Source organism: Schistocerca piceifrons, chromosome 8, assembly GCF_021461385.2.
Source record: "Schistocerca piceifrons isolate TAMUIC-IGC-003096 chromosome 8, iqSchPice1.1, whole genome shotgun sequence".
NCBI classification, from domain to species: domain Eukaryota; kingdom Metazoa; phylum Arthropoda; class Insecta; order Orthoptera; family Acrididae; genus Schistocerca; species Schistocerca piceifrons.
In genome coordinates, this window is record NC_060145.1 from 253204001 (window position 1) to 253230022 (window position 26022).

At 43.3% G+C, this 26022-nt stretch overlaps 1 protein-coding gene across 1 annotated transcript in view; it reads right to left on the reverse strand.

The window, feature by feature from the left end:
• LOC124711522 (transient receptor potential channel pyrexia-like) overlaps positions 1 to 26022 on the reverse strand; it is a 239114-nt gene that overhangs the window by 35287 nt on the left and 177805 nt on the right. Inside the window, exon 11 of the mRNA XM_047241644.1 lies at positions 12151 to 12438. Coding sequence (XP_047097600.1) covers positions 12151 to 12438 — 288 coding nt within the window. The remainder of the gene's footprint in view (positions 1 to 12150; positions 12439 to 26022) is intronic.

The window sequence follows — 26022 nt, forward strand, 5'->3', positions numbered from 1 at the left end:
TCTCGACCAGCGCAAAGTGACATACGACTGGAAAAAAGCGCAGGTGACTCCTGTGTATAAAAAGGGTAAAGGAACGAGCCCGCAAAATTACAGACAAATATCCTTAACATAGTTTTGTTGCAGAATTCTAGAGCATATTCTAAGTTCGAAAATAATTTAATGTCCTAGAGACCGAAAAGCTCATTTTCACGAATCAGTACGGCTTTAGAAATCATCGCTCGTGCGAAACCCAGCTTGCTCTTTTCTCACATGATATACTGCGAACTATGGATGAAGGGCAACAGGCAGATTCCATATTTCTAGATTTCCGAAAAGCATTCGACACGATGCCCCACTGCAGACTGTGAATGAAGGAACGTGCGTACGGAATAATCTCCGAGGTATGTGACTGGCTCGGAGACTATTACTTCCACGACCACGACGGCGAGAGTTCATAGCAGACTGCAGTATCATCAGGAGTGACCCAGCGTACTGCGATAGGATGGTTGCTGTTTTATATACAAGTAAATGATCTGACAGACAGGGTGCGCAGTAATCTGCGGTTGTTCGCTAATGATGCTGCGGTGCATAGGAAGGTAAGTGACTGTAGATTGATAAGGATCACCTAGAGACAATTTCTAGTTGGTGTGATGAGTGGCAGCTGGCTCTTAGCTTTAAAAAAATGTAAGTTAATGTGGATGAGTAAGAAAAATAAACCCATAATGCTCGCATGCAGCATTAGTCGTGCGCTGCTTGACGCAGTCAGGTCGTTTAAGTATCTGGTCGTAACGTTGCGAAGCGATATGAAATGGAACGAACATTTGAGGATTGTCGTAGGGAAGGCGAATGGACGACTACGGTTTACTGGAAGGATTTTAGGAGAGTGTGGTTAATCTGTAAAGGAGATCGCAGATACGACGCTAGTGTGACTTATTCTTGAGTATCGCTCAAGTGTCTGAGATCCGCACCAGGTCGGATTGAATGAAGACATGGAAGCGATCCAGATGTGAGCTACTACATTTCTTACTGGTAGGTTCGATCAGCGTATGAGTGTTACTGATATGCTTCGGGAGCTCAAGTGAGAATACCTGAAGGAAAGAAGACATTCATTTCCAAGAACACTACTGAGAAAGTCAAGAGAACAGGCATTTGAAGCTTACTCTAATAATTCTACCGCAGTCAACATACATTTCGCGTAGGGAAAACGAAGATAAGATACGAGAAATTAGGGCTCATACGTAGGCATGGAGACAGTCGTTTTTCCTCGCTCTATCTGCGAGTGGAATGCACCGTACGGAAGCTTGTTGCATCTGTATATAGATGTAGATGAAGGAGAGCGTCATGGAAGTACTGAAAAAACTGAATTGGCAGACTCTTGTAGACATAGGGAAAATATTCTTTAAAATCGTTCTTACAAAATTACAAAGACCAGTGTCAATTATGTTTCAGCCCCTACTTACCTCACGTGTAGAGAGGCATTTAAGCAGTTACTCTTCATGCGCTCCATATGCAATAGGAACGGGAAAAAACCGTAACATATGTTACCGTACAGCGTATCCTTCGCTATACACTTGATAGTTCTTTGCAATGTATGCACACTGAAGAGCCAGAAAAACTGGTGGTACACCTGCTTAAAATCGTGTAGGGTCCCCGGAGCCACTCTTCAGCAGTTGTGGACCTGTGGGGTGTTGCATTGTCCTGCTGGTATTGCCGAAGTCCGCTGGAATGGACACTGGACATGAATGGATGCAGGAGATCAAACTCGATGCTCACGTACGTGTCAGCTGTCATAGTCGTGTCAGGAGTCCCATATCACTCCAATTGCACACTTCTCACTCCATTACAAAGCCTCCACCAGCTTGAACAGTCCCCTGCTGACATGCAGGGTCCAAGGATTTATGAGGTTTCCTCCATACCCGCACCCGTCCATCCACTCGATACAACCTGAAACAAGACTCGTCCGGCCTGGCAACATGTTTCTAGTCAACAGTCCAATGTCGGTGTTGACCGGGCCAAGCGAGGCGTAAACTTTGTGTCGTGCAGTCATCAAGGGTACACGAGTGGCCTTCGGCTCCGAAAGCCAATATCGGCGATGTTTCGTTCAATGGTTCGCACACTGAGGCTTGTTGATGGCCCAGAATTGAAATCTGTAGCAATCTGCGGAAAAGTTGCACTTCTGTTACGTCGATAGATTCTCTTCATTCGTCGTCGGTCCCGTTCTTGCAGGATCTTTTTCTCGTCACAGCGATGTCGGAGAGTTGATGTTTTACCGGACTCCTGATTTTCAGGGTACACTCGGGAAATGGTCATAGGGGGAAAATCCCCACTTCATCGCTACCTCGGAGATGCTGTGTCCCATCCCTCGTGCGCCGACTATAACAACACGTTCAAACTCTCTTAAATGTTGATAACCTGCCATTGTAGCAGCGGTAACCGATCTAACAACTGCGTCAGACACTTGTTGTCTTATTTAGGCGTTGCCGACCGCAGCGCCGTATTTCGCATGTTTGCATATCTCTGTATTTGAATATGCATGCCTATATCAGTTTCTTTGGTACTTCAGTTTATATATCTGTCTAGCAGATGAACGAACCATCTACACTCATCTCATCCGTAAATGTCTATGCACTCTACCAAGCGAATATGTGCAGTATCCACACTGTTGTCATAAGAGCCGAATGATCCTCAAGGGATCCAGTATTTTAGAACGTAATGAGACACAGCTATAGTGTGTTACCCATGTTATTCACCCTGCATATAAAGAAGGTTGTAAATAAGTTAAAGTTCACGGAGGGAACACGACACGTTAAGGTTTGCCGATAACGTCTTAATTCTGTTAGAAATGGCAAATGATTTGGAAGATGAATGAAAATAATTTCGTTTGACGATGGCCTCCCGTCCGGTAGACCATTCGCTGGGTACAAGTCTTTCGATTTGACACGACTTCGGCGACTTGCGCGTCGATGGAGATGAAATGGTGATGCTTAGGACAGCACAACACCCAGCCTCTGATCGGAGAAAATCTCCGACCCAGCCGGGAATGGAACCCGGGCCCTTAGAATTGACATTCTGTCGCGCTGACCACGCAGCTACCAGGGGCGGACGGAAGATGATTTTAACTTAAAGGATAGTATATTAAAAGAGCCTGTAAGGTGAAAACCAATGAATTAAATTAGAGGTAATGTGGTGTATTCTCATTAAATATTAAATTAGGCAATGTTGAGACTGTTAGAGTATGAAACAGGACACTGAAAGTGGAAGATATTTTTTGCCACTTAGGCAGCAGAGTAATTGACGGTGTGTGAAGCAAAGAGGCTATAAAACCTCATTGCCAACAGGATTAATAGCGTTTCTGTAACAGGGAAGGTTCTGACCTCGAATACAAATATAAAGTAGATTTTTCTGAAAGTACCAAAACGTGCTGAAAATTAATTCCTCTGAATTTTCGGTGTGAGAACTCTTAAGGCGTTTTAAGCAAAACGATCGTTATTAACATTGTACACCTTTAATCTTAATGTGTACATATTTATCTCTCAACATAATTACCCTGGCGAGAAACGCATTCCTCCCAAGGAGAGGCCAGTATGTTCATACTGTCACTGTAGAATGTTTGGCTTTGTTGACGGAATCGTAGTCTCACCTCTGTTGGCAACGCCTCTACCAAAGTGAAGTCGTCGAAGGCGTTCTTCAAGTTCTGGAAACAGATGAAAATCAGATGGGGCCATGTCGGTACTATATGGAGAAAAATCGACGACATTGAACGCAAGGCGTCGGACTATTGCAGACGTCGCAGCGCTTGTGTGTGGTCTGGGATTGTCAGGAGAAGGTGCCCCATGTGTGGACGAACTCTTCGAATTCGAAACTCGATTACAGCACGCTGTTTCTCACGCACCGACATACACTAAGGTGAGGAAAGTGATGGGCTAACGATATGCATATATACAGACGGCGGCAGTATCACGTGCACAAGATATAAAAGGGCAGTGCATTTGGCGAAGCTATCACTTAGGTGGGTCGCGTGAAGTGGTTTAAGACGTGATTAGAGCCGCACGAGGGAAACATTTTGGACATTTGTGGTAAGTTCCTATGGGACCAAACTGCTGAGATCATCCATCCCTAGGCTTGCACATTACTTAGTCTAACGGAAACTAACTTACTCTAAGAACAACATATACACCGATACCCGAGGGAGAACTCGAACCTCCGACGAGGGGAGCCGCGCGTAGCGTGGCAAGGCGCCCAAGACCGCACGGCTACCCCGCGCGGCCGCACGAGGGAATTAGCAGACTTTGAACGCGGAGTGGTAGTTGGAGCTAGACGTATGGGACATTCCATTTTGGAAATCGTTATGGAATTCAGTATTCTGAGATCCACAGCGTCAAGAGTGTGCCGAGAACACCAAGTCTCGGTCATTATCTCTCACCATCGAGGCCATAGTGGTCGACGGCCTTCACTTAACGACCGAGACCAGATGCGTTTGCGTAGAGTTGTCTGTGCCAACAGACAAGCAACACTGCGTGAAATAGCCGCGAAATTTGGCGATAATTCGCTACGGCAGCAGACGGCCGACACAAGTGCCTTTGCTAACGGCACCACATCGCCTGCAGTGCCTCTCCTGGGCTCGTGACCATACCAGTTGGACTCTAGACAACTGAAAAAACGTGTCCCGGTCAGCTGAAACCCGATTTCAATTGATAACAGCTGACAGTAGGGATCGTGTGTGGTGCAGACCCCACGAATCCATGGACGCAAGTTGCCAACAATGCACTCTGAAATTTGGTGGTAGCTTCGTAATGGGGTAGGCTGTGTTTACATGGAATGGACTGGATCCTCTGATCCAACTGAACCGACCACTGATTAGAAACTCTTATGTTTGGCTCCTTCGAGACCATTTGTATTCATGGACTTAATGCTCCCAAACAGTGATGTCTCCGGGCCAAAGTTGTTCGCGATTGGTTTGAAGGACATCAATTCGAGCAAATTATTTGGTCAGCCAGATCGCTCGACATGAATCCAATCGAACATTTATGGCACATAATCCGGAGTCAGTTCGTGCACAAAATCCTGCATCGGAAACACTTTCGTAATTACGGACAGCTATAGAGGCGGCATGTCTCATTATTTCTGACGACTTGTTGAGTCCGTGCCACGTCCAGCTGCTGCATTATGGCGGGCAAAAGGAGGTCCGACACGATATTAGGAGGTATCCCATGACTTTTGTCACCTCATTGTAGTTAAGGTACACACTGCACAGTTACACGCTGCAATGCGGATCCTTCTAACGGCAGAGGGCTGCAGATATGTAGATATGAAGAATGTTTACTTTGAAATGTTAATAATGTTTGTTTTATTTAAAAAGCTTTAAGGGTTTTCAGATGAAAAATTCTGAGATGTTAATTTTCAGAACACACTTGTGTTTGTCTTGCTTATACGCAAGTGGAACGTGGACGACAAGCAGCTGTGAGAAGAGGAGAGTAGAAACCTTTGAAATTTAGTTTAAAGAAGAATGGTGAAAAATAGGTGGGTAGATAGAATAGCTAATGAAGAGGCATTGAACTGAAACGGGAAATAAATAAATTTGTGGGACAACTAGACCAAAATAAGGAATTAATTGACAAGACACATCCTAAGGTGTCGAAGAGTAGTCAGTTAGGTTGTGGGGTAAGCGTGGCGGGAGGGGGTAAAGCCGTACGTGAAACCAAAGCCACAACTAGAGTAAGCTCGTTTAAATGGACGTAAGTTTCAGTAGGTCAGTAGGTAAGGAGAGATGGAGAGACTTGCGCAAGAAAGACTACCGTGGGTAGCTGCAACAACCCAGGCCTTAGGCTGAAGCCGATAACAACGTGATGGGATCATAATGGTCGGAACCGACTCCATGGTGGCCGCACTACATTACATATAACCTGCAAGGAACTGTATAGTGCATAGCGTAGAGTACTTTATACTTGGTAGCCATTCCCTACCTGTTTTAATCTAAAGGGAGCAGGGAGGTTCAAATGGCTCTGAGCACTATGCGACTTAACTGCTGAGGTCATCAGTCGCCTAGAACTTAGAACTAATTAAACCGAACTAACCTAAGGACAGCACACACATCCATGCCCGAGGCAGGATTCGAACCTGCGACCGTAGCGGTCGCCAGGGAGGAAAGAACTGCCTTTACGGAATACTTTTTTTTCCTTAGAGTGCATGTACTAACGAAAATAATAACTGTTGCATTGTGAACACTATTACGAAACTGACACTCCAGTGCTCCCATGTCTGTAGAATGCGTTGACTAACATTTCATCGTTAAATGAGTTTATTTTCAGTACAGAAAAATATCTCTCCCACAGATGGAGAATGATGACCGCTATTGTGCCTATCTAATGGTACTAGGACATTTCTGGTGGAAATCACAATGCAGCATGTCTAGCCATGTGCATGTGCAGCTTATCGCCATCCTTGATGATAAAGTTTATCACTGACGTACGGGACATGGTAATATCTTACCGAAGGATCGCTGAGACAATTGTTTGTAATGCAACGACTGCAGAACGAGTCGTGGCGAGCTGGATTCAGCACAATGATGTGCCAAAAAGCTCAGGCGAGAAAATCTTTTGATTATTCGACTACTTCTGGCGAATAGACAGATGAGAACAACTTAAATACAAGAGGGGATTCAATACAAACATTGTGGATCAGACTAGTGGAAGCTGGGTTGAGTTTTCGAATTACCGCCGGCGCCATGCCACACACAACAGAATGTTGTAAAGCTATACTCATCTGGAATATTAAGTGGTATTCTCTGATGTTCATAAACGAATCTAGCTTCTCGCTGTGGCGGTCATATTGACAACAGCGTGTCTGTAGAAAAGCTGGTGGAATGTTACCAGAAGCAGTGGTTCTAGAGACACACGCATCTCCAACTCCTCGAACTGTTATGTGAGCAGCTATTGAAAATGATAATAGGACCGTCGAGAGGACTACGTACACGCCGGTATACACTGATCAGCCAGAAGTTTATGACCACCGACCTACTACCAATATAAAACCGTCCAGGCAGTAACAGCGTCCCCTGGCGAGGAATGACTGTTAGTCAGACACACGCACGGTGCATGTAATATCAGTGAACGTGCTGTCCGTGTGTAGAATGGGGAAGGCGCGCGATCTATCTGCGTTTGACGCGGAGGCTCGGGATGGGCAGTTCAGGAAGTGCACAACTTATCGGGTGTGTGGTAATAAGTTCTGGTTAGAACGACACATTCTGAGGTATCAAGGGATCACCAATTTACACTAATGGCCATGAAAATTGCTACACCACGAAGATGACGTGCTACAGACGCGAAATTTAACCGACAGGAAGAAAATGCTGTGATATGCAAATGATTAGCTTTTCAGAACATTCACACAAGGTTTGCGCCGGTGGCGAAACCTACAACGTGCTGACATGAGATAAGTTTCCAACCGATTTCTCATACACAAACAGCAGTTGACCGACGTTGTCTGGTGAAACGTTGTTGTGATGCCTCGTGTAAGGAGGAGAAACGCGTACCCTCACGTTTCCGACTTTGATAATGGTCGGATTGTAGCCTATCGCGATTGCGGTTTATCGTATCGCGACATTGCTGCTCGCGTTGGTCGAGATCCAGTGACTCTTAGCAGAATATGCAATCGGTGGGTTCAGGAGGGTATCACTAGCAGTCGAAATGACGGGCATCTTATCCGCATGACTGCAACGGATCGTGCAGCTACGTCTCGATCCCTGAGTCAACAATGGGGACGTTTGCAAGACATCAACCATCTGCACGAACAGTTCGGCGACGTCTGCAGCAGCACGGACTATCAGCTCGGAGACCATGGCTGCGGTTACCCTTGACGCTGCATCACAGACAGGAGCGCCTGCGATGGTGTACTCAACGACGAACCTGGGTGCACGAATGGCAGAACGTCTATTTTTCGGATGAATCCAGGTTCTGTTTACAGCATCATGATGGTCGCATCCGTGTTGGGCGACATCGCGGTGAACGCACTTTGGAAACATGTATTCGTCATCGCCATACTGGTGTATCACCCGGCGTGATGATATGGGTTGCCATTGGTTACATGTCTCGGCCATCTCTTGCACGCATTGACGGCACTTTGAACAGTGGACGTTACATTTAAGATGTGCTACGACCCATGGCTCCACCCTTCATTCTATCCCTGCGAAATCCTACATTTCAGCAGGATAATGCACGACCGCATCTTGTAGGTCCTTTATGGGTCTTTCTGGATACAGAAAATGTTCGACTGCTCCCCTGCCAACACTTTCTCCAGATCTATCACCAATTGAAAACGTCTGGTCAATGGTGGCCGAGCAACTGGCTCGTCACAATACGTCAGTCACTACTCTTGATGAACTATGGTATCGTGTTGAAGCTCCATGGGCAGCTGTACCTGTAAACGCCATCCGAGCTCTGTTTGACTCAATGCCCAGGCCTATTAAGGCCGTTATTACGGCCAGAGGTAGTGGTTCTGGGTACTGATTTCTCAGGATCTATGCATCCAAATTGCGTGAAAATGTAATCACGTGTCAGTTCTAGTATAATATATTTGTCCAATGAATACCCGTTTATCATCTGCATTTCTTCTTGGTGTAGCAATTTTAATGGCCAGTAGTGTAGTATTGGACGGAAGTGAGGAGGATACAAATTGTAGAGCGAGATCATCAGATAAATACAGTAAGCATATTAAGAAGGATGTTAGTTACGGTAGTTATTCGGAGATGGAAAAGCTTGCACAGGATACAGTACCATGGACAGCTGCATGAAACCATTCGTCGGACTGAAGACCACAACAGCAACAACAACAACAACGTGGAACATGATGAAGTGGGAACTTACTCGTTTTTCAGGGGCTGCAGTAAAAGCCGTAGGGTACTGAAAGCAGAGAGGAGGCAGAGCAGCCTGAGTCATTAAAGAGTGCTGAAGTGTTTGTTGGGCGCTCCCGCAGACGCCGTGTGCAGCTATGATCACGCCAGTGCAGGCTCACCTAATTCATTAACCCGCGATTATTGAGAGCACAGTAGGAGTGAACAAGGGGAGGAAGCTGCAATTCAAACTATAGCCTGTCCCATAATTATCAATGGCTCTGGGGACGACTCTGGTTCTCAACCAGCAGCAACAGCGGCAGCTCGGCACAGTCATCGGCTACATCCTTCGTCGTCCGCACAGCTCAAAATCGTAAGACAGTTAACTAATATTGCAGAGGTATTACCCAGTGGCATTTATTTCACAAACTTTTAAATAATTTTATGCAAAAATAACCTGCAACTGATAAAACTTGTAGGGCACCTGCGTTATCATTGTCCTTAGACATTATTACCTAGCAGAGTCGCTTTCCTTTCCACGCAATAGCCGAGTGTCATAAAAATATGAAAATTGATTAGCTATTTACTGCCAGTTTAATGTGTTTGCTAATGACAAGTTCCAGTCTAAATTTTACGGCCTCGGTAACTGTCCATTCTTGTATTCCATAACAGAGGCTTAACTAATTTACAATTACCATTATTATCTTCAATCTCTTACGGTGACAAAACTAATAACTAAATATACAGCACGAATTAACATTGCGCAATTTCATTTCTCTTGCGCTTAGTATAGCGTTAGCCGTCTGCTGGCTTCGTATGCATTTTGTTGTTGTTATATCAAAAGTAAAATCAGTTGCTTATTTGCGTCTTTCAATAGCCAAAAGTAAATTGCTTCCCTTTTCGTAAATTTAGCGTTACGTTAGACTCAAGTTACTGAAAGTAATTTTTTTTACATAACAAAGTTTTGGTTACAGTCAGTTATTTATTTAACAAGCAATTTCATTTAATTTCACTTTCAAAATTTAGTATTTCAGAATAAGCAACGGCAAACTCAGTGCTTCCTGATTCATTTATTTTCCAGCGTTATGTTGCGGAAAAGGGTGACAAGCTTCTGTTGCCACGCTAGCGATTATTTGCTTACTTTTCTTTCTCATTACCTTTCTTAGGATTTTCATTTATTTTCCAGCGTTGTGTTGTGGAAAAGGGTGACAACCTTCTGTTGACACGCTAGTGGTTATTTACTTACTTTTCTTTCCCATTACCTTTCTTAGGATTCGGGAGATTCATTGTCGTAGTGTGCTGGTGACCGTTTAATTACCCTGTTTTTGCTAATCAGTTTTTTGTGTTATCAGTATTTTTAGTGTTAAATATAGTATTTGGCATCATTTTGTGTGTCGTGAGCGATTGTACCATATTCCACCCATTTCACAATTATCATCAGTATTTAGATTAGGTTTAGAATAGATTATTCCTACCTAATGGTATGTTCTACACTTTCCTCCTACTAATCGGTTTATTTTCCTTCGGCAACGAGTCCCTCACTCACTGCAAAATTTCAATAGGCATACGGGATGATGGTCAATCATATCGCAATCCAGTACGCCGATTAGGAAGGGGGAGGTCACAAACTGACTGGAACAAGACCACACAGGAGATTTAAAATAGCACACGTGTATTATGTCGGAACGTAATTATAATTTGCCGTCCGAAGTTGTGGTCGTTACATATCGATCGTTTGTCTTTTGTTTGCGACTGTCAGTAATTTCAGATATCTACAGTATAATCAGCATACGTTGATCTTCTTTCGGAAGCATGGTGATGTCTCGTGATATGCGCATCAATGCGTAATAAATAACGTAAGGAGTGTTTGAACACGTACGTCCGTATAATGTACTTTCACGAAATCTTGTTTCTTCCGTGTCGTACTTTATGGCATAGCTTCTGATCAACTGCGCGCGCAACGAAGATGGACTCATCATATTTGACGTTATCGTTGTTAGATGTGAAAAAGCACGCAATCTCACCAGAACTACGACTGGACTAATGTGGGGCTCTGATCGGCGGACAGCGATGACTTTTTACCGTCCGTACTAAGGACACACTTTGATTATGGACACATGTGCTATGGATCAGCGTCAGACAGCACCCTGCTAAGACTCGACAGTGTGCAGTACGAAGGCTAGCGTTTAGTTAAGCCATTGAGAATCGAAGGAACCACTTCTGTCGGGCTTTTCGCGACATTGATCCTCAACCGAGAAACTTAACGCATCTGGCAACGACACTGCGGTCGACTTGACTCCACGTCGTTATCGGTACCTTCCAGAAAGTCATTTATTTGTTTCCACATGTCTCTCGCTGCAGAAGTTGATTTATCAGGCTTTTAATGTGACTGTACATATATATCTTTCTCGGTATTTCTCATTTTCCTACTCCCCCCCCCCCCTCTCAATCTCTCTCTCTCTCTCTCTCTCTCTCTCTCTCTCTCTCTCTCTCTCTCTCTTTCTCTCTCATTTCTCCGTCCCACTTATCTCTCTGGTCTCTCTCCCTTAACCACCCTTTACCTCTCTCCCCAAACTCCTCTGTCACTTTTCTCTCGCTTCTCTCTCCCACCAACCTCTCTCACTCTTTATGCCCCCTTATCTCTCTCCAGTCTCTGTCTATGTACCTCTTTATATTTTGTTTAATAGCGTTTTGTTGAAACAGGCAAATCCCAAGACGTAAAAAAATTGTTTTACGTAAATGTATAGTTTTCTAGCATCTACACAACAGGCTACATGTAAACCATAGAAATGTATGCAGTTGTAGTTCAGTACCGAAAAATGTGCAACAGCAAATGGATTAGAACAACTGAGGAAAAGTGTCAATGGCTCGATGAAATGATGTTACGGTATTACTGACCGGAAGGTCTCGTGTTGTTCACCAGGTGCAAGTCTTTCTATTTGATGTCTCTTCAGCGATTTATGTTTTGCAGTGAAGATGAGAGGAAATAATTCAGATAATACCAACATGCAGTCCCCAAAGAACGAAAACGTCTGACCCCACTGGGAATCGAACCAAGGACCCCGCGATCTAGTGGCAGCGACCGCACCCATCAGATCACTACCAGCGGACAGTGACTCAATAGAAAACTTAAATACAATACAGGTACGGTGAAACATTCATCACGATCCTCAATGGCTTCACCACAACGTGGCAAGCGAGAAGATGGCTAAATGTGAATATGTGCGGCTCTTGCATCTGCCTTCACAGCCATCGATAGAGCAAGTACCACCAGGGGTGAGAAACACGTGGTGTGATCATTCTGTGCGGCAAACCTACAACGGAATTCCGTGAGGTGTACGAACCTGTATGTCGCTGACTGCGAGGCCCACCATGAGGTTCATGAGGACGATGGAGGCGAGCAGGATGAAGAGCAGGAAGACGACGCGGCCCGTCACCTCCAGCCGCGACCACTCGTCGCCCTCCTTCTTCTGCTTGTCGTCGAACATGTCGTCGTACTCGAACTCCCCCGTCATCATCACCGTCGTCTTCAGCAGCGCCTTCCACGGGTTGCCGAAGTACGGGCTCCGGTAGAATATGATCGAGAAGCTCAGCGCGAAGCCGAAGATTAGAAACATAAACACGAACAGCACCTGCAACAGAACGACACGTCCTTTATAGCTACACTGCAATACATAAATTCACCTCTGGACAGTAAAGAGTCCACAAATGTTGTGGTCTCTGCAAGAAGACTGTTGGCGAATTTCATTGCCACCTGATGACGTTCTCTTACCGAAACCTGACTACATCTGTGGTGATTCTTATTAGCATTAACATAAAACAGCTGTGAAGAGCAAAATGATCAAGATTATTCACCTCATTCCACCATGCCTTTTCACCAGCAATCAGATACGCGGCAAGTGGTCAAAAATCAGTGTCTAATTCCCTACGGTGTGTTACCGCAGTTGCCAGTTCACTGCCTCTATTGGCACTGGAGCAGCACGACATGTAAGCGCCTAGTTGTACCTTTTCACATCCGAACAGCGCAATGAATTCCTAATATCTCAAGAAGATACATGTCTTAATGTTGAACACCAAAGCTTCCAACGTTCTCTGGACGACATCAAGAGACAGTGTGGTGCTGGGGTGCAAGACTCACACTTCTCTAAATTCAGTTAACTTGCCGCTTATGTGTATCAGAGCCTTTTCTCTGGTTAATCCGCTACGTCGATCTCCCGAGAGCTTCGTCTCCGAAGATATGTTGCTGGTTAAGGGAATTTACTAACTACTTTTCTATACTTGAAATAATTTGTGTTCTCGTATAATATTTTTCAATTCAATCACAATATATTTTCAACGTTCATAAACGTTCGGCAAGCTAACTCATTCTTCGAACGTTAGAATCATTTACACGTCTCCAAAATAGCTTATTGTATCTCGCTTCGATAATAACCGAGACATGAAAAAATTTAAAAGTCTCTATTCTCATTCGAGTCCAACACATGAGTGTCCTTAAGAAACTACTTTCAACTGTCCACCAGTCTTTTTACAATCATCACAGACATTAAAGAACACAGAATACTATATAAACTTTACTTGTTCTTCTTTGCCCGTACACGAAACTCAGTGTACCGTACAGCAAGTACTTGTCTGCAGCCGTTCAGACCCCGTGCCCATCTTTTTCCTCGCGGCGGTTCTTTTTTCACCTACTCATACAAATAAACTATGCGCAGTCGGCTGATTCGTTTTTCCTACTCATATCTAAAATATCGGATGTTCGAAACGTTGTAAGGCCTAGTGATTCTAGAATTTCTTCTGAAATTCTCGAAGCACTGCAAGCTGCTATTTATTTACTGGCTGATTAGTTTCGGACTTTGCCCAATTTCACAAGCCACGTATTGCAGAGGAAAATTTGTCACAAATGGATGCGTCGAATGTGATTAATAAAGGTAACAGTGGTATGGTGGTTCATATGGTAACTTCTTTCGTACTTTGTATATGGGAAATGTTTGATGAGAACAATCTTGTTTGCCTCATCATACTTAAATGTGTCAAAGATCTTCATAAAAGAAGTCACATATACCGTAGTATATTATGTTAATGTAGGTGCATACTATATACATTTTTCTTAACTGTAATACCTTCATTATCCAGCATTACGTATCCATGCGACAACGATAATTTACATGCAATGGAGAATTTGTTCTCACTGGATTATACTGTGTATCACGCTGGTTTAGTTGTCGTAGGTGGTACCGTAATTTTAATAGATATTGATGCAAAGAATTTCATTGTACTCATAACGTCTTATATAATCTCTGGGATATTCAATTTAATCCGCAGTTATATTAACATCATTAACTGCATTACTGGGAGACAGAGTTTTCCACCACATCCAAGTTGTACAGTAAATTTTCATTTCCTTTTAAGCACTATTTTAGAGGAAACAAATTAGTTCATTTGTATTTGAAAGAAATCCACACACAACAGTATCATTATGCAGTTACAGTTTTCGCTGTATAATTTTCAATCTCATATTTGGCGAGTGATTAATACGGGTTGGAGTACAACTCATATGCTGATTAAGATCTTATTGAAAGTTTCTATGAATCGTTTGTAGTCACGTGTTTGGTGTTTAATGCAAAGTAGAGTGCTATTCGTAAATTATCCACAGTGGACGTATGCACTCGTAACAAATTTTGCTGTCCGTTATAGGTGGCGTGAGAAAATGGGCAAAGCCCGAAACTAGCCAGATAGTAAATAAATAGCAGCTTTGGTGTCCACCATGTAAAAATGCCTTTTCATCAGAATTTGAGAGCTGCAAGACGCAAGATCTGGAACGTTTATACCCAATATTTTACCAACCTGGCGTCTTCATGCGCTGTTGTCGTCCAAGCATAGACATTGCACGTAGATCGTGAGTGCATTGCTTTTGATGTGAGGACCTCATTGGAACCATAAAAAACTAGCTAAGGATCTTATCTCACTCCAATAATCAAGTAGCTTTTGAAATGATTGTTGAGGTAGCCCAAGACTAACCTTATTTTACTGAATTTCGTAGTGCTTCAGAAACAAATCTCACTATTAACTTCAGTCACTAAATTAACTTTCGATTTTCCGGTTTTATTAACTCTTTTGCTAAATTAAGTCAGAGTGTAGCGAAATTTATTACTTCTCACAAACTTTCAGTTTTCACACTACACATGTCAACCTTCAGTTGCCACGCTTCTAGTGCTAATTCTTTTTCAGTTACTATAGTAATTGTCCTTAGGACTGGCGACCGTAATTTCCCCCAAATCTCAAATATCTAATTACCGCTAGTTAATTGTTAACGTAACGGCCGTACATTTACTTTCTTTATTAACTTTAGCCCTTTTCAAAATTAATTTCCACCAGTTTCATTTGCATTTTCCCTTTCATTTTGATGTAACCCTTTCCTCCATCTTTACCGACAAATTAACTTCGGTGACGATTGCTTTTCCCAAATTTCCATTAGGTACATGCGGTTTAATTTTTCACTGTCATTAAGGTCGATAAGTGAGGGGGAGGTTACACTTGGCGATCTGGTGACAGGACAATCTTCAAATCTGAGGTTGTTCTGGACACGAATTTTGCATTGTGCAAATCTCGTAACAAAGTACTGGTTACGAACAGGCCGTTACGTCAGCGAGAATAAGTATTGGGAGTAATCCTAATTATATTTAAGATTTGGCATTTATATTGAAAATTGGTAAACTGAGTGAAGGCAACAATTACCAGAATTTGGTAGACTTGGGTACGGAACAATCGGTCGAACAGTGGGAAACGCGCACCGTGGAACCCATTGTTCTGGGGCAGGCGGCTAGCATGAAAGACGCGACCGCCGAAACGCAACAAAGAGCAGAAATGGAATTCCAAACTTTAGAAAATGTTTCGGAATCGGAAGTGAAAACCAAATCTGAACCCCTTGATGACGAATACGGGGGAACAATTAAAGAGGAAGCTGCTACGGAAGTAAAACCGGTAGTTTCCAGGAAATTAACTGATTTATTGAATGTTTTGATTAACGAAATCAAGAGTCAATCGGCAGAAATTAAAGCTCAGGCTGCCAAGCAAGAAGCTCAGGCTGCCAAGCAAGAAGTTCAGTCTGCCAAGCAAGAAGCTCAGTCTGAAAAAATTGAACGGAAGCTAGACAATCAGAACAAAGCTATTGATGTTGTTAACAACAATGTTCGAGTTGTTAACACAAAAGTTGATAAAATCAAAGAAGATATTGTTGTAATTAATACGGAAATCGGTAATCTCAAACAGGAAATGATAGGCGTTCAAGCGGAAATTGCGAGCATAAATACTCGTTTTAATTCCGAAATTAGCAGAATCGAGAAAAGTGTAGGAGAAGCAGTAGCTCCGATCATCGAGAATAAGGTGACGGAACAAATTCAATTAGTGAAAAAAGAGGATCAACAGAAGGTGGAAACTTTAAAGGCTTTAGTGTCCGAAGTAGATATTAAAGTGAGGAAGCAGGCTAATACCTGCGAAGAGAAAAAGAAGGAAGTGGAAACGCTTGCGACAACCACTTGCCAAGTAATTACGAGAGTGTCGGAATTAGAAAAGAAACTTGACGAAAAACAGAGCTATGTGCCAATCTGTGCACATAGTTCAGAATTGTTGACGAAAGAGGAGCGGTACGACCCCTTGAAAAAAGGCGGTATACACCCGACGGATTTCATTAAAAATTGTGAAAGGGTTTTACCCAGATCATGGACTAATGAGAGAAAAATTAATGCGGTTATTGACGTGTTGGCTGGTGATGCCAAGCGTTGGGGTTTAAACCTCGACATTACGAACCTGACTTTTGACGAGTTTAAAAATTTGTTTCTGGCTGAATACTGGTCAGAGCAAAAACAACAAAGAGTCTGGCGCGAATTTGTCGTATCGAGGCCTTTCGATGCGAATTCGCGCGGCTCGATGAAGGAGTTTTGTGAGGGCTGGATCCGCAAGTTGGAATATTTGCGTGATCGCCGCACAGAATCCGAAATAGTCTGGGAACTCTACAAGAAGCTTCCAGATGATACAAAACGCTACATAGGAAGCAATTACAGGACAATCAATGATTTCCTGGAAAGAGTTGAGGACGAGGACAATTGGCGCAATAATCGCGATAGTGGTAGAGGCCGTGGTAACAACAACGGGTACCACAGCAACCACAACAATGATAACTATGGGAATAATGCATACCGCAATCTTGGCAGCAATAACGATAGTGGTTCGGGCCGTAATGAAAAATCGGTACAATGCAAGTAATAACAAGAATGACGGAAACCAGTATCATACTAGCGTGATACGGGCTTCGCAGAATAGTAATAACGCCAGAGGGTGTGATCAGCCGCCTCAGCAACATCCGGGGAGCGTATCTGCTGGGACGAGACAGGGAAACCATTAGCCACGCCGGTGAGGGGCCGACCGGTCGTGGAGAAATTTTGGCGGCCCAATAACAGTAGGAAACCGAGGTGTCGTCGTTATGAAAATTCCGTATGGAATAATCAAAGGCGGGAGAGTGTGCCAGTGTTAGGAGGAAGGAGTGCGCCCACGAGTAGTAGATCAGCTGTAGACACGGCAGTAGAAAATACATTCACTGTTATTGAGAACAATTTAAGTAGTGTTCCGGAAATCGATTATAAAGTGGCAGCTGTAACACCCACTGAGTTTAAGAATGATTCGCAAGTGTTGAGAGAAGATCAGATGTCGGATAAAACGTCCGTCATCGAGCGAGGGGATGCAGAGAGGGATGAGGTCTGGTTAAGGCAGTTCGGTCGCTTATACGACGAACTAAGAGATTATAGAGGCCTGTATGGGAGAAGTGTTTATGGGGAGCGCGTGCAGGATTTTCCGCGTCTCGTCCCGCAGGAAGATAGTGTTTGTGAAATGACAGAAAGTTCTCGCCCTAGCCGGCAGACTTTACCAGAAATAGTTGATGTTAATGGGGAGCACGAGCAAGATTCGTCGTGCTTCATACCGCAAGAGTTGGATGTTGAAGTAGTAACGGAAAGTTCTGGCCCTGACCGGCAGACTTTACCGAAAGTTATAGTGTTAGAAGTGGCCGACCCATCCGACGCAAACCTCCAGTTTAAACATTGCGAGAGTATTAAGGAGAGAGATTACGAAAATTTTTGTGATAGCCGGACACGATTGGTAGAAAAGCACATAGATTACAGCGTGTATGAGGTTAGAGCTGACATTATACGGTCAGACGATAGCAGTGTGGGTTGCGCAGATCTAGAGGAAGTAATTGCAGATACTACTGGGCACATTCCTCCAGGTAGATTGGCAGATGAGATCAATCTGACCAAAGGGGAATCAACGAAGGGGACAATTAATGAATTGATAGCAAAGCAACACTCACTAGTTGACGAGTTACAGGAAGAGGTTTCGGTATTGGAGGCGAAGCTACAGACTAAGCCTCAGGACAAACGTGTTGAAATTAAAACTGTATGTGAACAGAGGCTGAAACAGCCGCCAGATAAGCCAGATTTACGATCAAAGTCGGATGGTTTCTTTTGGAATGACCTGGATATAGACGAGGATTTATTGTGGGAAAATAAAGAAACAGTCGAGGATAAGTGTAGGCAGATAGTAGTGTCTGTTAATATGCACGGCATACAACTAAACGTGTTGATTGACACCGGCGCAGAACTGAGTGCTGTATCTGGGAAAATATTTTAGTTACTGAAAGACAGACCTGGCATCGTAGTTATGCCAGTAACAGGAGTGAACGTCCACGCGTCCACGTCTCATCACAAAACTTAGACGCCGGAGGATCCCCCATTGTGTAAACCAGGATAGGCAGTGATCTGTGGCAGATGTGTCGTCAGAGTACAATGCTGGAGTAGGCACAAGTGTTTCGAAGTTTACCGTCAAAGTCCACTGTTGAACATGAAGCTCCACATCACACGACCCCTACGCGTTGCAGTGTTGACCCAATGACATCGTCAGTTACGATTGTAATGGGCATAGCATACTGAGTTTTCACCGTGGATTAATAGAAAAGTGTCGCCTGTCGAATGATCGTATTTCTTGTTACATCACGTCGATAACTGGGTCCTTATACACCGTCATCCAGGCGAATGGTTGCTTGAAACGAGCACCGCGCCACAAATGCAGGACGGTGAGAGCAGAATTGCGCTATGGAGTACATTGAATTTGGCTTCTGAAACCTATGGTAGTACTCGAAGATACCATGACAGAGGTGAACCACGTGAAAATTATAGCGGGCTACCCTCATCCCTTCATGTTTGATGCCTTATCTGATGGCGATGACATCTTCCAGCAAGATAACACACAAGGCCAGAATCGTACTGCAGTGGTTTGAGGAGTATGACAGTGATCTCTCATTGACGTCTTAGCCATAAAATGTCCCTGATCTGTACCTACTGACACGCGTATTGGGCGCCAGTGCATGCCCACAAACCACCGTCCCGTAATTTGGGGGAATTTACTGAGCTATGAATAGGCATGTGGTACCACACACACCTGGAAACCTATAAAGGACTTATAGAATCCATGACAAGAAGAATCGCTGCTGTACTGTGTTTGAAAGTGGACCAATACGCTGTCTAAAAGGTTGTCATAATGTTTTGGTTCATCGATGTATATTACGTATGTTCTGTCTTTCATGTCGTCGATCGTAGCCTGTCATTATTCTTGTCCAATAATGTCTCTGCTCCTTATAAATTGTCAAGAAGCGTAAATTTTTGTTACTCATCTTTTATTTGCTCCCAGAAAGGAGGGGGCGGCTGCTTGTCTAACTTGGGTCTTTTCAGCCACGCCAGTCTGTTTGGAGTTGGGCCAGGTGGATGCCGATTCGGGATAATAACTTGTCTCTCGGCCTGTTATTTTTCAATTTGCGTGCTTCCGCAACAGTGCAGTCGTGACAACAAGAGCTCAACGCGAGACTGCACGGAACGACGTTGCTTATTCGTCAGTGGTCTGTGTATTCTACAGTAAATATGAGCTTCATCAGCCCACTCATTAATGCACTGAACTTTTTGGGATTAATGTAAGCAACAACATTTATTTCTGTGTACCTGTGTGCATTTACTTCAGGATCGTCGGTCAATAATACCAGCTCTAATCGGAAAATAAAGTCAAATCGGTCGAGAAATGGAAACCACTGTGAAAATGAAAAATGTTTGATTTGCAAGGGATAGCTTCACCTTCCAGCGATTTCACTACATAGTCGCCGCTACGACTTAGACATTTTACATATCATTGTATCAACTTTAGAACACCCTCGCCATGGAAAGTAGCCACCAGTGCTTTCCGCCAATTTTCTACGCTGGGCTACAGCTCATTGTTCATGCCAAAATGTTGTCTTCATAGCCAGCGGTTCTTGTGAGCAGAGATGAAACTCAGGGAGAGCCAATTACGGGCTGTATTGGGGTCGATGAAATACTTCCAACCGAAAATCTGCAGAGCATCTTCGTGCCCTTGTAGAGTGCAGCCGAGCATTGTCATGAAGAAAGAAACGCAAGTCATTTATGTTATGCGGGCTGCATGAGATCAGGCGAAATCTCTCTCCAGGCCCTCAAACCTGGCGGAGACACTATTTTCTAGACATCTTTACGTGTTCACCGTGCGCTCAGTACTGAAACGAGCACACGACGCTATCGACGGGCATACCAGAGACACGAGCCAACACATCTGTGCAAAGTTTCATCAGATTTTCACTGTGGTTTCCATTTCGCACCCAACTGGAACGAAGTTTCCAAATAGCCCTCATAATACAAGAAAGTACAAAATTTAAATAAAATGGATATTTATGAAAAAAATTATGTGGACCAACTTTTATTTTTCTGTGCCCTTACGTAGTCACAGTGAAGGACTTGCCGCCCACAGTACTACTAAGTCTGCACATCCTTGTGATAGAGAGAAGACGTGCCCTTGGTGCTCTACGAGACTGGCTGAGTATAACCGGGATGAGTGAAAATTCTGTGGAAGAGTAGTAGCACTGTAGATAGTACGCCAATACTTATTTACCTAATATTTCGAAGATATTTATATCAGCATTTGAGCATAAATTTCTTTAAATTAAATGTCTATGAATATTTACTGTGTTGCATGGTACAAAAGAAATACCATAAATTGTTAGTAAGCCTGCTGAATTTCTTCCAGTTGATAATAGACGCTGTTGTGATGATGGATTCGCTTCTCTAACACTAACAGCAGCAGGACATTCTCTTTCTTTTCTCAGCATAAAACCTAGTGGTGACCCTGTTATGTACTATTTAATTCGCTTGTATCATATTACAGAGAACCAATTGGCTTGCAGTAGTGCCTTATTTAATCAATAAGTTAGCAAGCAAGGATACAATGTGGAGAAGAAGTAGAGGTACTAACCTAGAAGGCCTAAAGGAGCTGGCAATGTGAAAGATAAAACAGAACCAACGGAAAGCTTCACATAATTCCACAGAGGTTAGTAAAAATGAGTTAACGGAAAATTATGAACTCACTTACATTATTGCGCCCAAATACAAGAGTTTCAGAAACATTTAACTTGCAGTATATCGACGCTTAGTTTCTTAAATCTGTCTCTCGAAAATACGGTCAGGTTGGCATCTGCAGAGAAAGGCTAACAAAATACAGAAGGATCGGCCAGCAGTAACACCGAATGAGACGTAACACAATTCTGAAGAGAGAGGACAGATACAATCAAGGTTTCAAATACTGAAAATTAAAAACATCTGGAAGCACACACAAGGCTCTAAGAGAACGACCAAACGGTTCTTTCTCATCTTTCTGGATACCATTGAAATACAAGAAGGGAAAGCTTGTTTATTGTCCTTCCTCCATCAAACCTGTGTTGTACGAGTTATGTGTCTCTGCATGACAGCGAAAGGCACCAGTACGTTTCAAAAAGCCGCTCGCAGGAATACAATTTTTCAGTGGGCCGTCTCTACAGTTCTATTGTTCACATAGATAAGGGATCAAATGCTTTGGATAGCCTAGCGAAAATTTGTTCACCTAGAGGAAGAACGGACATACTGTTGCTATCCTGCAGTACAGAGTCGAATTTTATTAACATTGTACACTGCGTACAGCCCAGGCAAATTGAACAAATCGGTAGGGGCCTTAGGCGGCTTATAAAAGCATCATTTGTTCCTGGGTGCTTCCTGAGAAAACCGTAAAATACTGTTTTTAGTCGTTTTTGTTCCGTGGGATGCAGTTATCTAAATAGCTAACCACAGCAAACGTCTCACCAAAAGTACCAGTTGTGGGGATAGCCACTTCTATAATTTCTATTCACCACAAATTGCCGAAATTTTTATCAGATGTACTTAAGATAATGTTCTCGGGAAACTTTGAAACTTTTTTCGGTAACATTATCCAGTACTGAGGTCCAGAGGTTCAAATTTACCATACTTACGCATGCAAAATACGCACCTAATATCCGGTTCGAGGGATAAATGTAGCCTTAACTGTCGTAGAAAAATTATTTTATCACACAAAATTCTTTGTACTTGCAAATCAAACATAGCATCTTCAGTTATACTGAAAGTGTGGCCCAAAACTGTTGTGCATTTTTATGTAAAGTAATTTATATGTGTCAAAGCATATAATTGTGTCGAAGTATATAAATAAACTACAAGAAATTTACTGGCCTACAAAATTGGTTTTATATAAGCCGCACATCTTGCTGTATTACGGAAAAGAAGGGAATCAGCGGGAAAATGCTCCTTTCAGAGCACAAAAAAGGCAAATATGTTCCTCTTTAAAAGATTATGGCCGCGCGGTTAGAGGCGAAATGTCATGAACTGCGCTGCGCCTCCCGCCGGAGGTTCGAGTCCTCCCTCGGGTATGGGTGTGTGTGTTGTCCTTAGCATAAGCTAGTTTAAGTAGTGTGTAAGTCTAGGGACCGATGACCTCAGCAGTTTGGTCCCTTAGGAATTCACACACATTTGAACATTTGAAAAGACTATGACAGAAAAGCGGGGAATCAGCTGCCTCACTCGCCATTCAGCCTTTCTCGTCAAAATTTTTGGCTTGTGAACGTATTCGCGGTCTTTGGTACTGAAGCAGAGCACCAGAGAGGCAGTGGTGGTGGAAGAGAGAGGAGACAATGCCAATGGAAGAGAAAGAGGTAGCAGACAGAAATAGACGATGTTAGTGAGAAAGAAGACAGTGGCAGTGTGATGTACTGCAAATCAAAGGGAGAAAAGGAGACAGCTGGACAGAGACATGTAGAGACAGTGGTAGTGAGTACGAAGGCATAACAACGAAGAGAGACTGCATAAAAGAAGTTAAAATATTGTGTTTTAAAAGAATAGAACTACGTTCACATGCCAAAATTTTTGCTGAGGAATGAGGAATGAGGTAGCTGCTTCCCCACTTTTCTGTCAGAGTCTTTTAAGGAGGAACATATTTGCCTTTTTTGTAACCCGAAAGGAGCATTTTTTCTCTGGTATAAGTTGTTCCAAAATCTTCATTCTTAATTACAGAGAAAAGTTACAAAACTCTTCCAAAAGATTACATTCATAAACACTCATAAAAGATATATAATTTATTCTAAAATATCCAGCCTTTAATAGTGACAAAATTACCGAAGCAACTTTGATCCCCCTTTTGTATATTAATAGTACCTAGTTTTAATATGGAGTAGTGAGAAACTACTATAAGGTGATTTAGATAATATTACACCAAAATTGTTTCATATCAGCATTTTATTTAAACTGAAGCGCCAAAGAAACTGGTATATAGACATGCGTATTCAAATACAGATATATCCAAACAGGCAAAATACGGCGCTGGAGTCAGCAACGCCTGTGTAAGACAAGTGTCTGACGCAGTTGTTAGTTCGGTTACTGCTGCTACAATAGCAGGTTATCAAGATTTAAGTGAGTTTCAACGTGGTGTTATAGCCGGCACACGAGCGATGGGACACAGCATCTGCGAGGTAGCGATGAAGTGGGGATTTTCTCGTACGACCATTTCACGAGTGTACCGTGAATATCAGGAATCTGGTAAAACATCAAATCTCCGACATCGCTGCGGATGGAAAAAGACCCAGAAAGAACGGGACCGACGACGACTGAGGAGAATCGTTCAACGTGACAGAAGCTCAACATTTCCGCAAATTGCTGGAGATTTCAATGCTGGGCCATCAACAAGTGTCAGCGAGCGAACCATTCAACGAACCATCATCGATATGGGCTTTCGGAGTCGAGGTCCTACTCGTGTACCCTCGATGACTGCACGACATAAAGCTTTACGCCCCGCCTAGGTCCGTCAACACCGACATTGGACTGTTGATGATTGGAAACATGTTGCCTGGTCGGAAGATTCTCGTTTCAAATTGTATCGAGCGGATGGACGTGTACGGGTAAGGAGACAGACTCATGAATCCATGGACCTTGCGTGTCAGAAGGGGACTATTTAAGCTGGTGGAGGTTCTGTAATGGTCTGGGGTGTATGCATCTGGAGTGACATGGGACGCCTGATGCGTCTAGATACGACTCTGACAAGTGACATGTACGTAAGCATCCTGTCTGATCACCTGCATCCATTCATGTCCACTGTGCATTCTGACAGGCTTGGGCAATTCCAGCTGGAAATGCGACACCTCACACATCTAGAGTTGCTACAGAGTGTCTCCAGGAACACTCTGAGTTTAAACACTCCCGCTGGCCACCAAACTTCCCAGACACGGACATTATTAAGCATATTTGGGATGATTTGCAACGTGGTGTTCAGCACCCACTCGTAGTCTTACGGATTTGTGGACAGCCCCGCAAGATTCATGGTGTCAATTCCCTGCAACACTACTTCAGGCATTAATCGAGTCCATGCCACGTCGTATTGAGGCACTTCCACGTGATCGCGGGGGCCCTACACGATATAAGACAGGTGTGCCAGTTTCTTTGGCTCTTCGGTGTAGTTCTTGTATTTCTAAGTTATCAGTATATTTTGAATTACCAGTTAATTTCTTCGGCAGTTGTCTACTGTTTGTTTAAGAGCACATTAGACTCCGTAACACTAGAAAGTAGGCACCTAAGCCGTAAACTAGGTCGTGTAAAACAAAAAAAATTATCAAATCTAGGCAAACACATATGTTTTCTTAAATAGTAACAGCAGAATGTTTAGCACAATTAGGAAAGATGTATAGAGAGGGCGATCATGATAATGAGGCCAGTCATGATAAAATGTAGTCCCCTGAGCCTTACGGAAGTCAGAGCTTCCCGGTTACAAAGTCATTTGAAAAGAGTTATTCTGAGCAGTTGTTATTCGGATAGAGATTATAGACACACTGTGTGCCTACGACGTGAAAGTAAGAGAGCAAATAGCAGCGAGAGAGGGCAGCATGTTAAGAGGAAAAGATAACACTTTTGAGTGACGTACATTGAAATGACCGTCACAGGGGAATCTAACTTCCTAGATACATTAACTGTGAATGTAGCTGTAAGATGATGATATCAGAGAAGATTTTCTTCTCATGTTCTTGAATATAGGGATGCGTAGGATCTTGAAGAAAAGGTTGCGGAACTGGAGAGGATAGTTTGAAAGGGTAACACTGGACATTCTAAATTGGTAAGCGATGAAACGTCAATTTATGAGAGATAACATGAGATGCTGGTGCTACAAAAAGTTACACAGCAGTGTTTCACACCTTGGCCCCATTAAGAGATTCTGGGGTGACATGCATTCCAAGGGTCATCGCAGGATTATCTAACTTCGTTTTCAGTGAGACTCCAATGTGTATCTGATAGACTTTCCTTGGTGTAGCTATCACATGACGTTACCAGAATTTTTCCTACAGCATTTCTGAAAGATAGATAGGGAAGGATGTTGAAGGAAAAGATTAGGGTACAGAGAGGACGGCTTCAAAGAGTGTCATTATCCAGTCTGGTTTCGTAAGTGTAAGAGACCAATTTGCTTAAGAAACTTTAAAGTTCTGGTACCTGAGGAGGTCACGCAGCAGAGTTGTGAGCACGTTGGCAATATTGATGAGGTTCTTGAGTGATGTCCACGCTAAAGATCATCACTGGAGAACGCGACTCAGTGATAGATGGGAGTCCAATGAAAGCTGTGTACAGTTTCTATGGACATACTTTTGAGACAATGATCCCAGAGAACGTTTTCCTGCAACGGTCCAGAAAGCAGGTGACAGTGGAATTTTGAAGGAAAGCTGAGGGCCTGCTGGATGGTTTTGAAGGACATTCTAATTTGGTAACCAATGAGAAGGCAACTTATTTCAGAAAACAAGA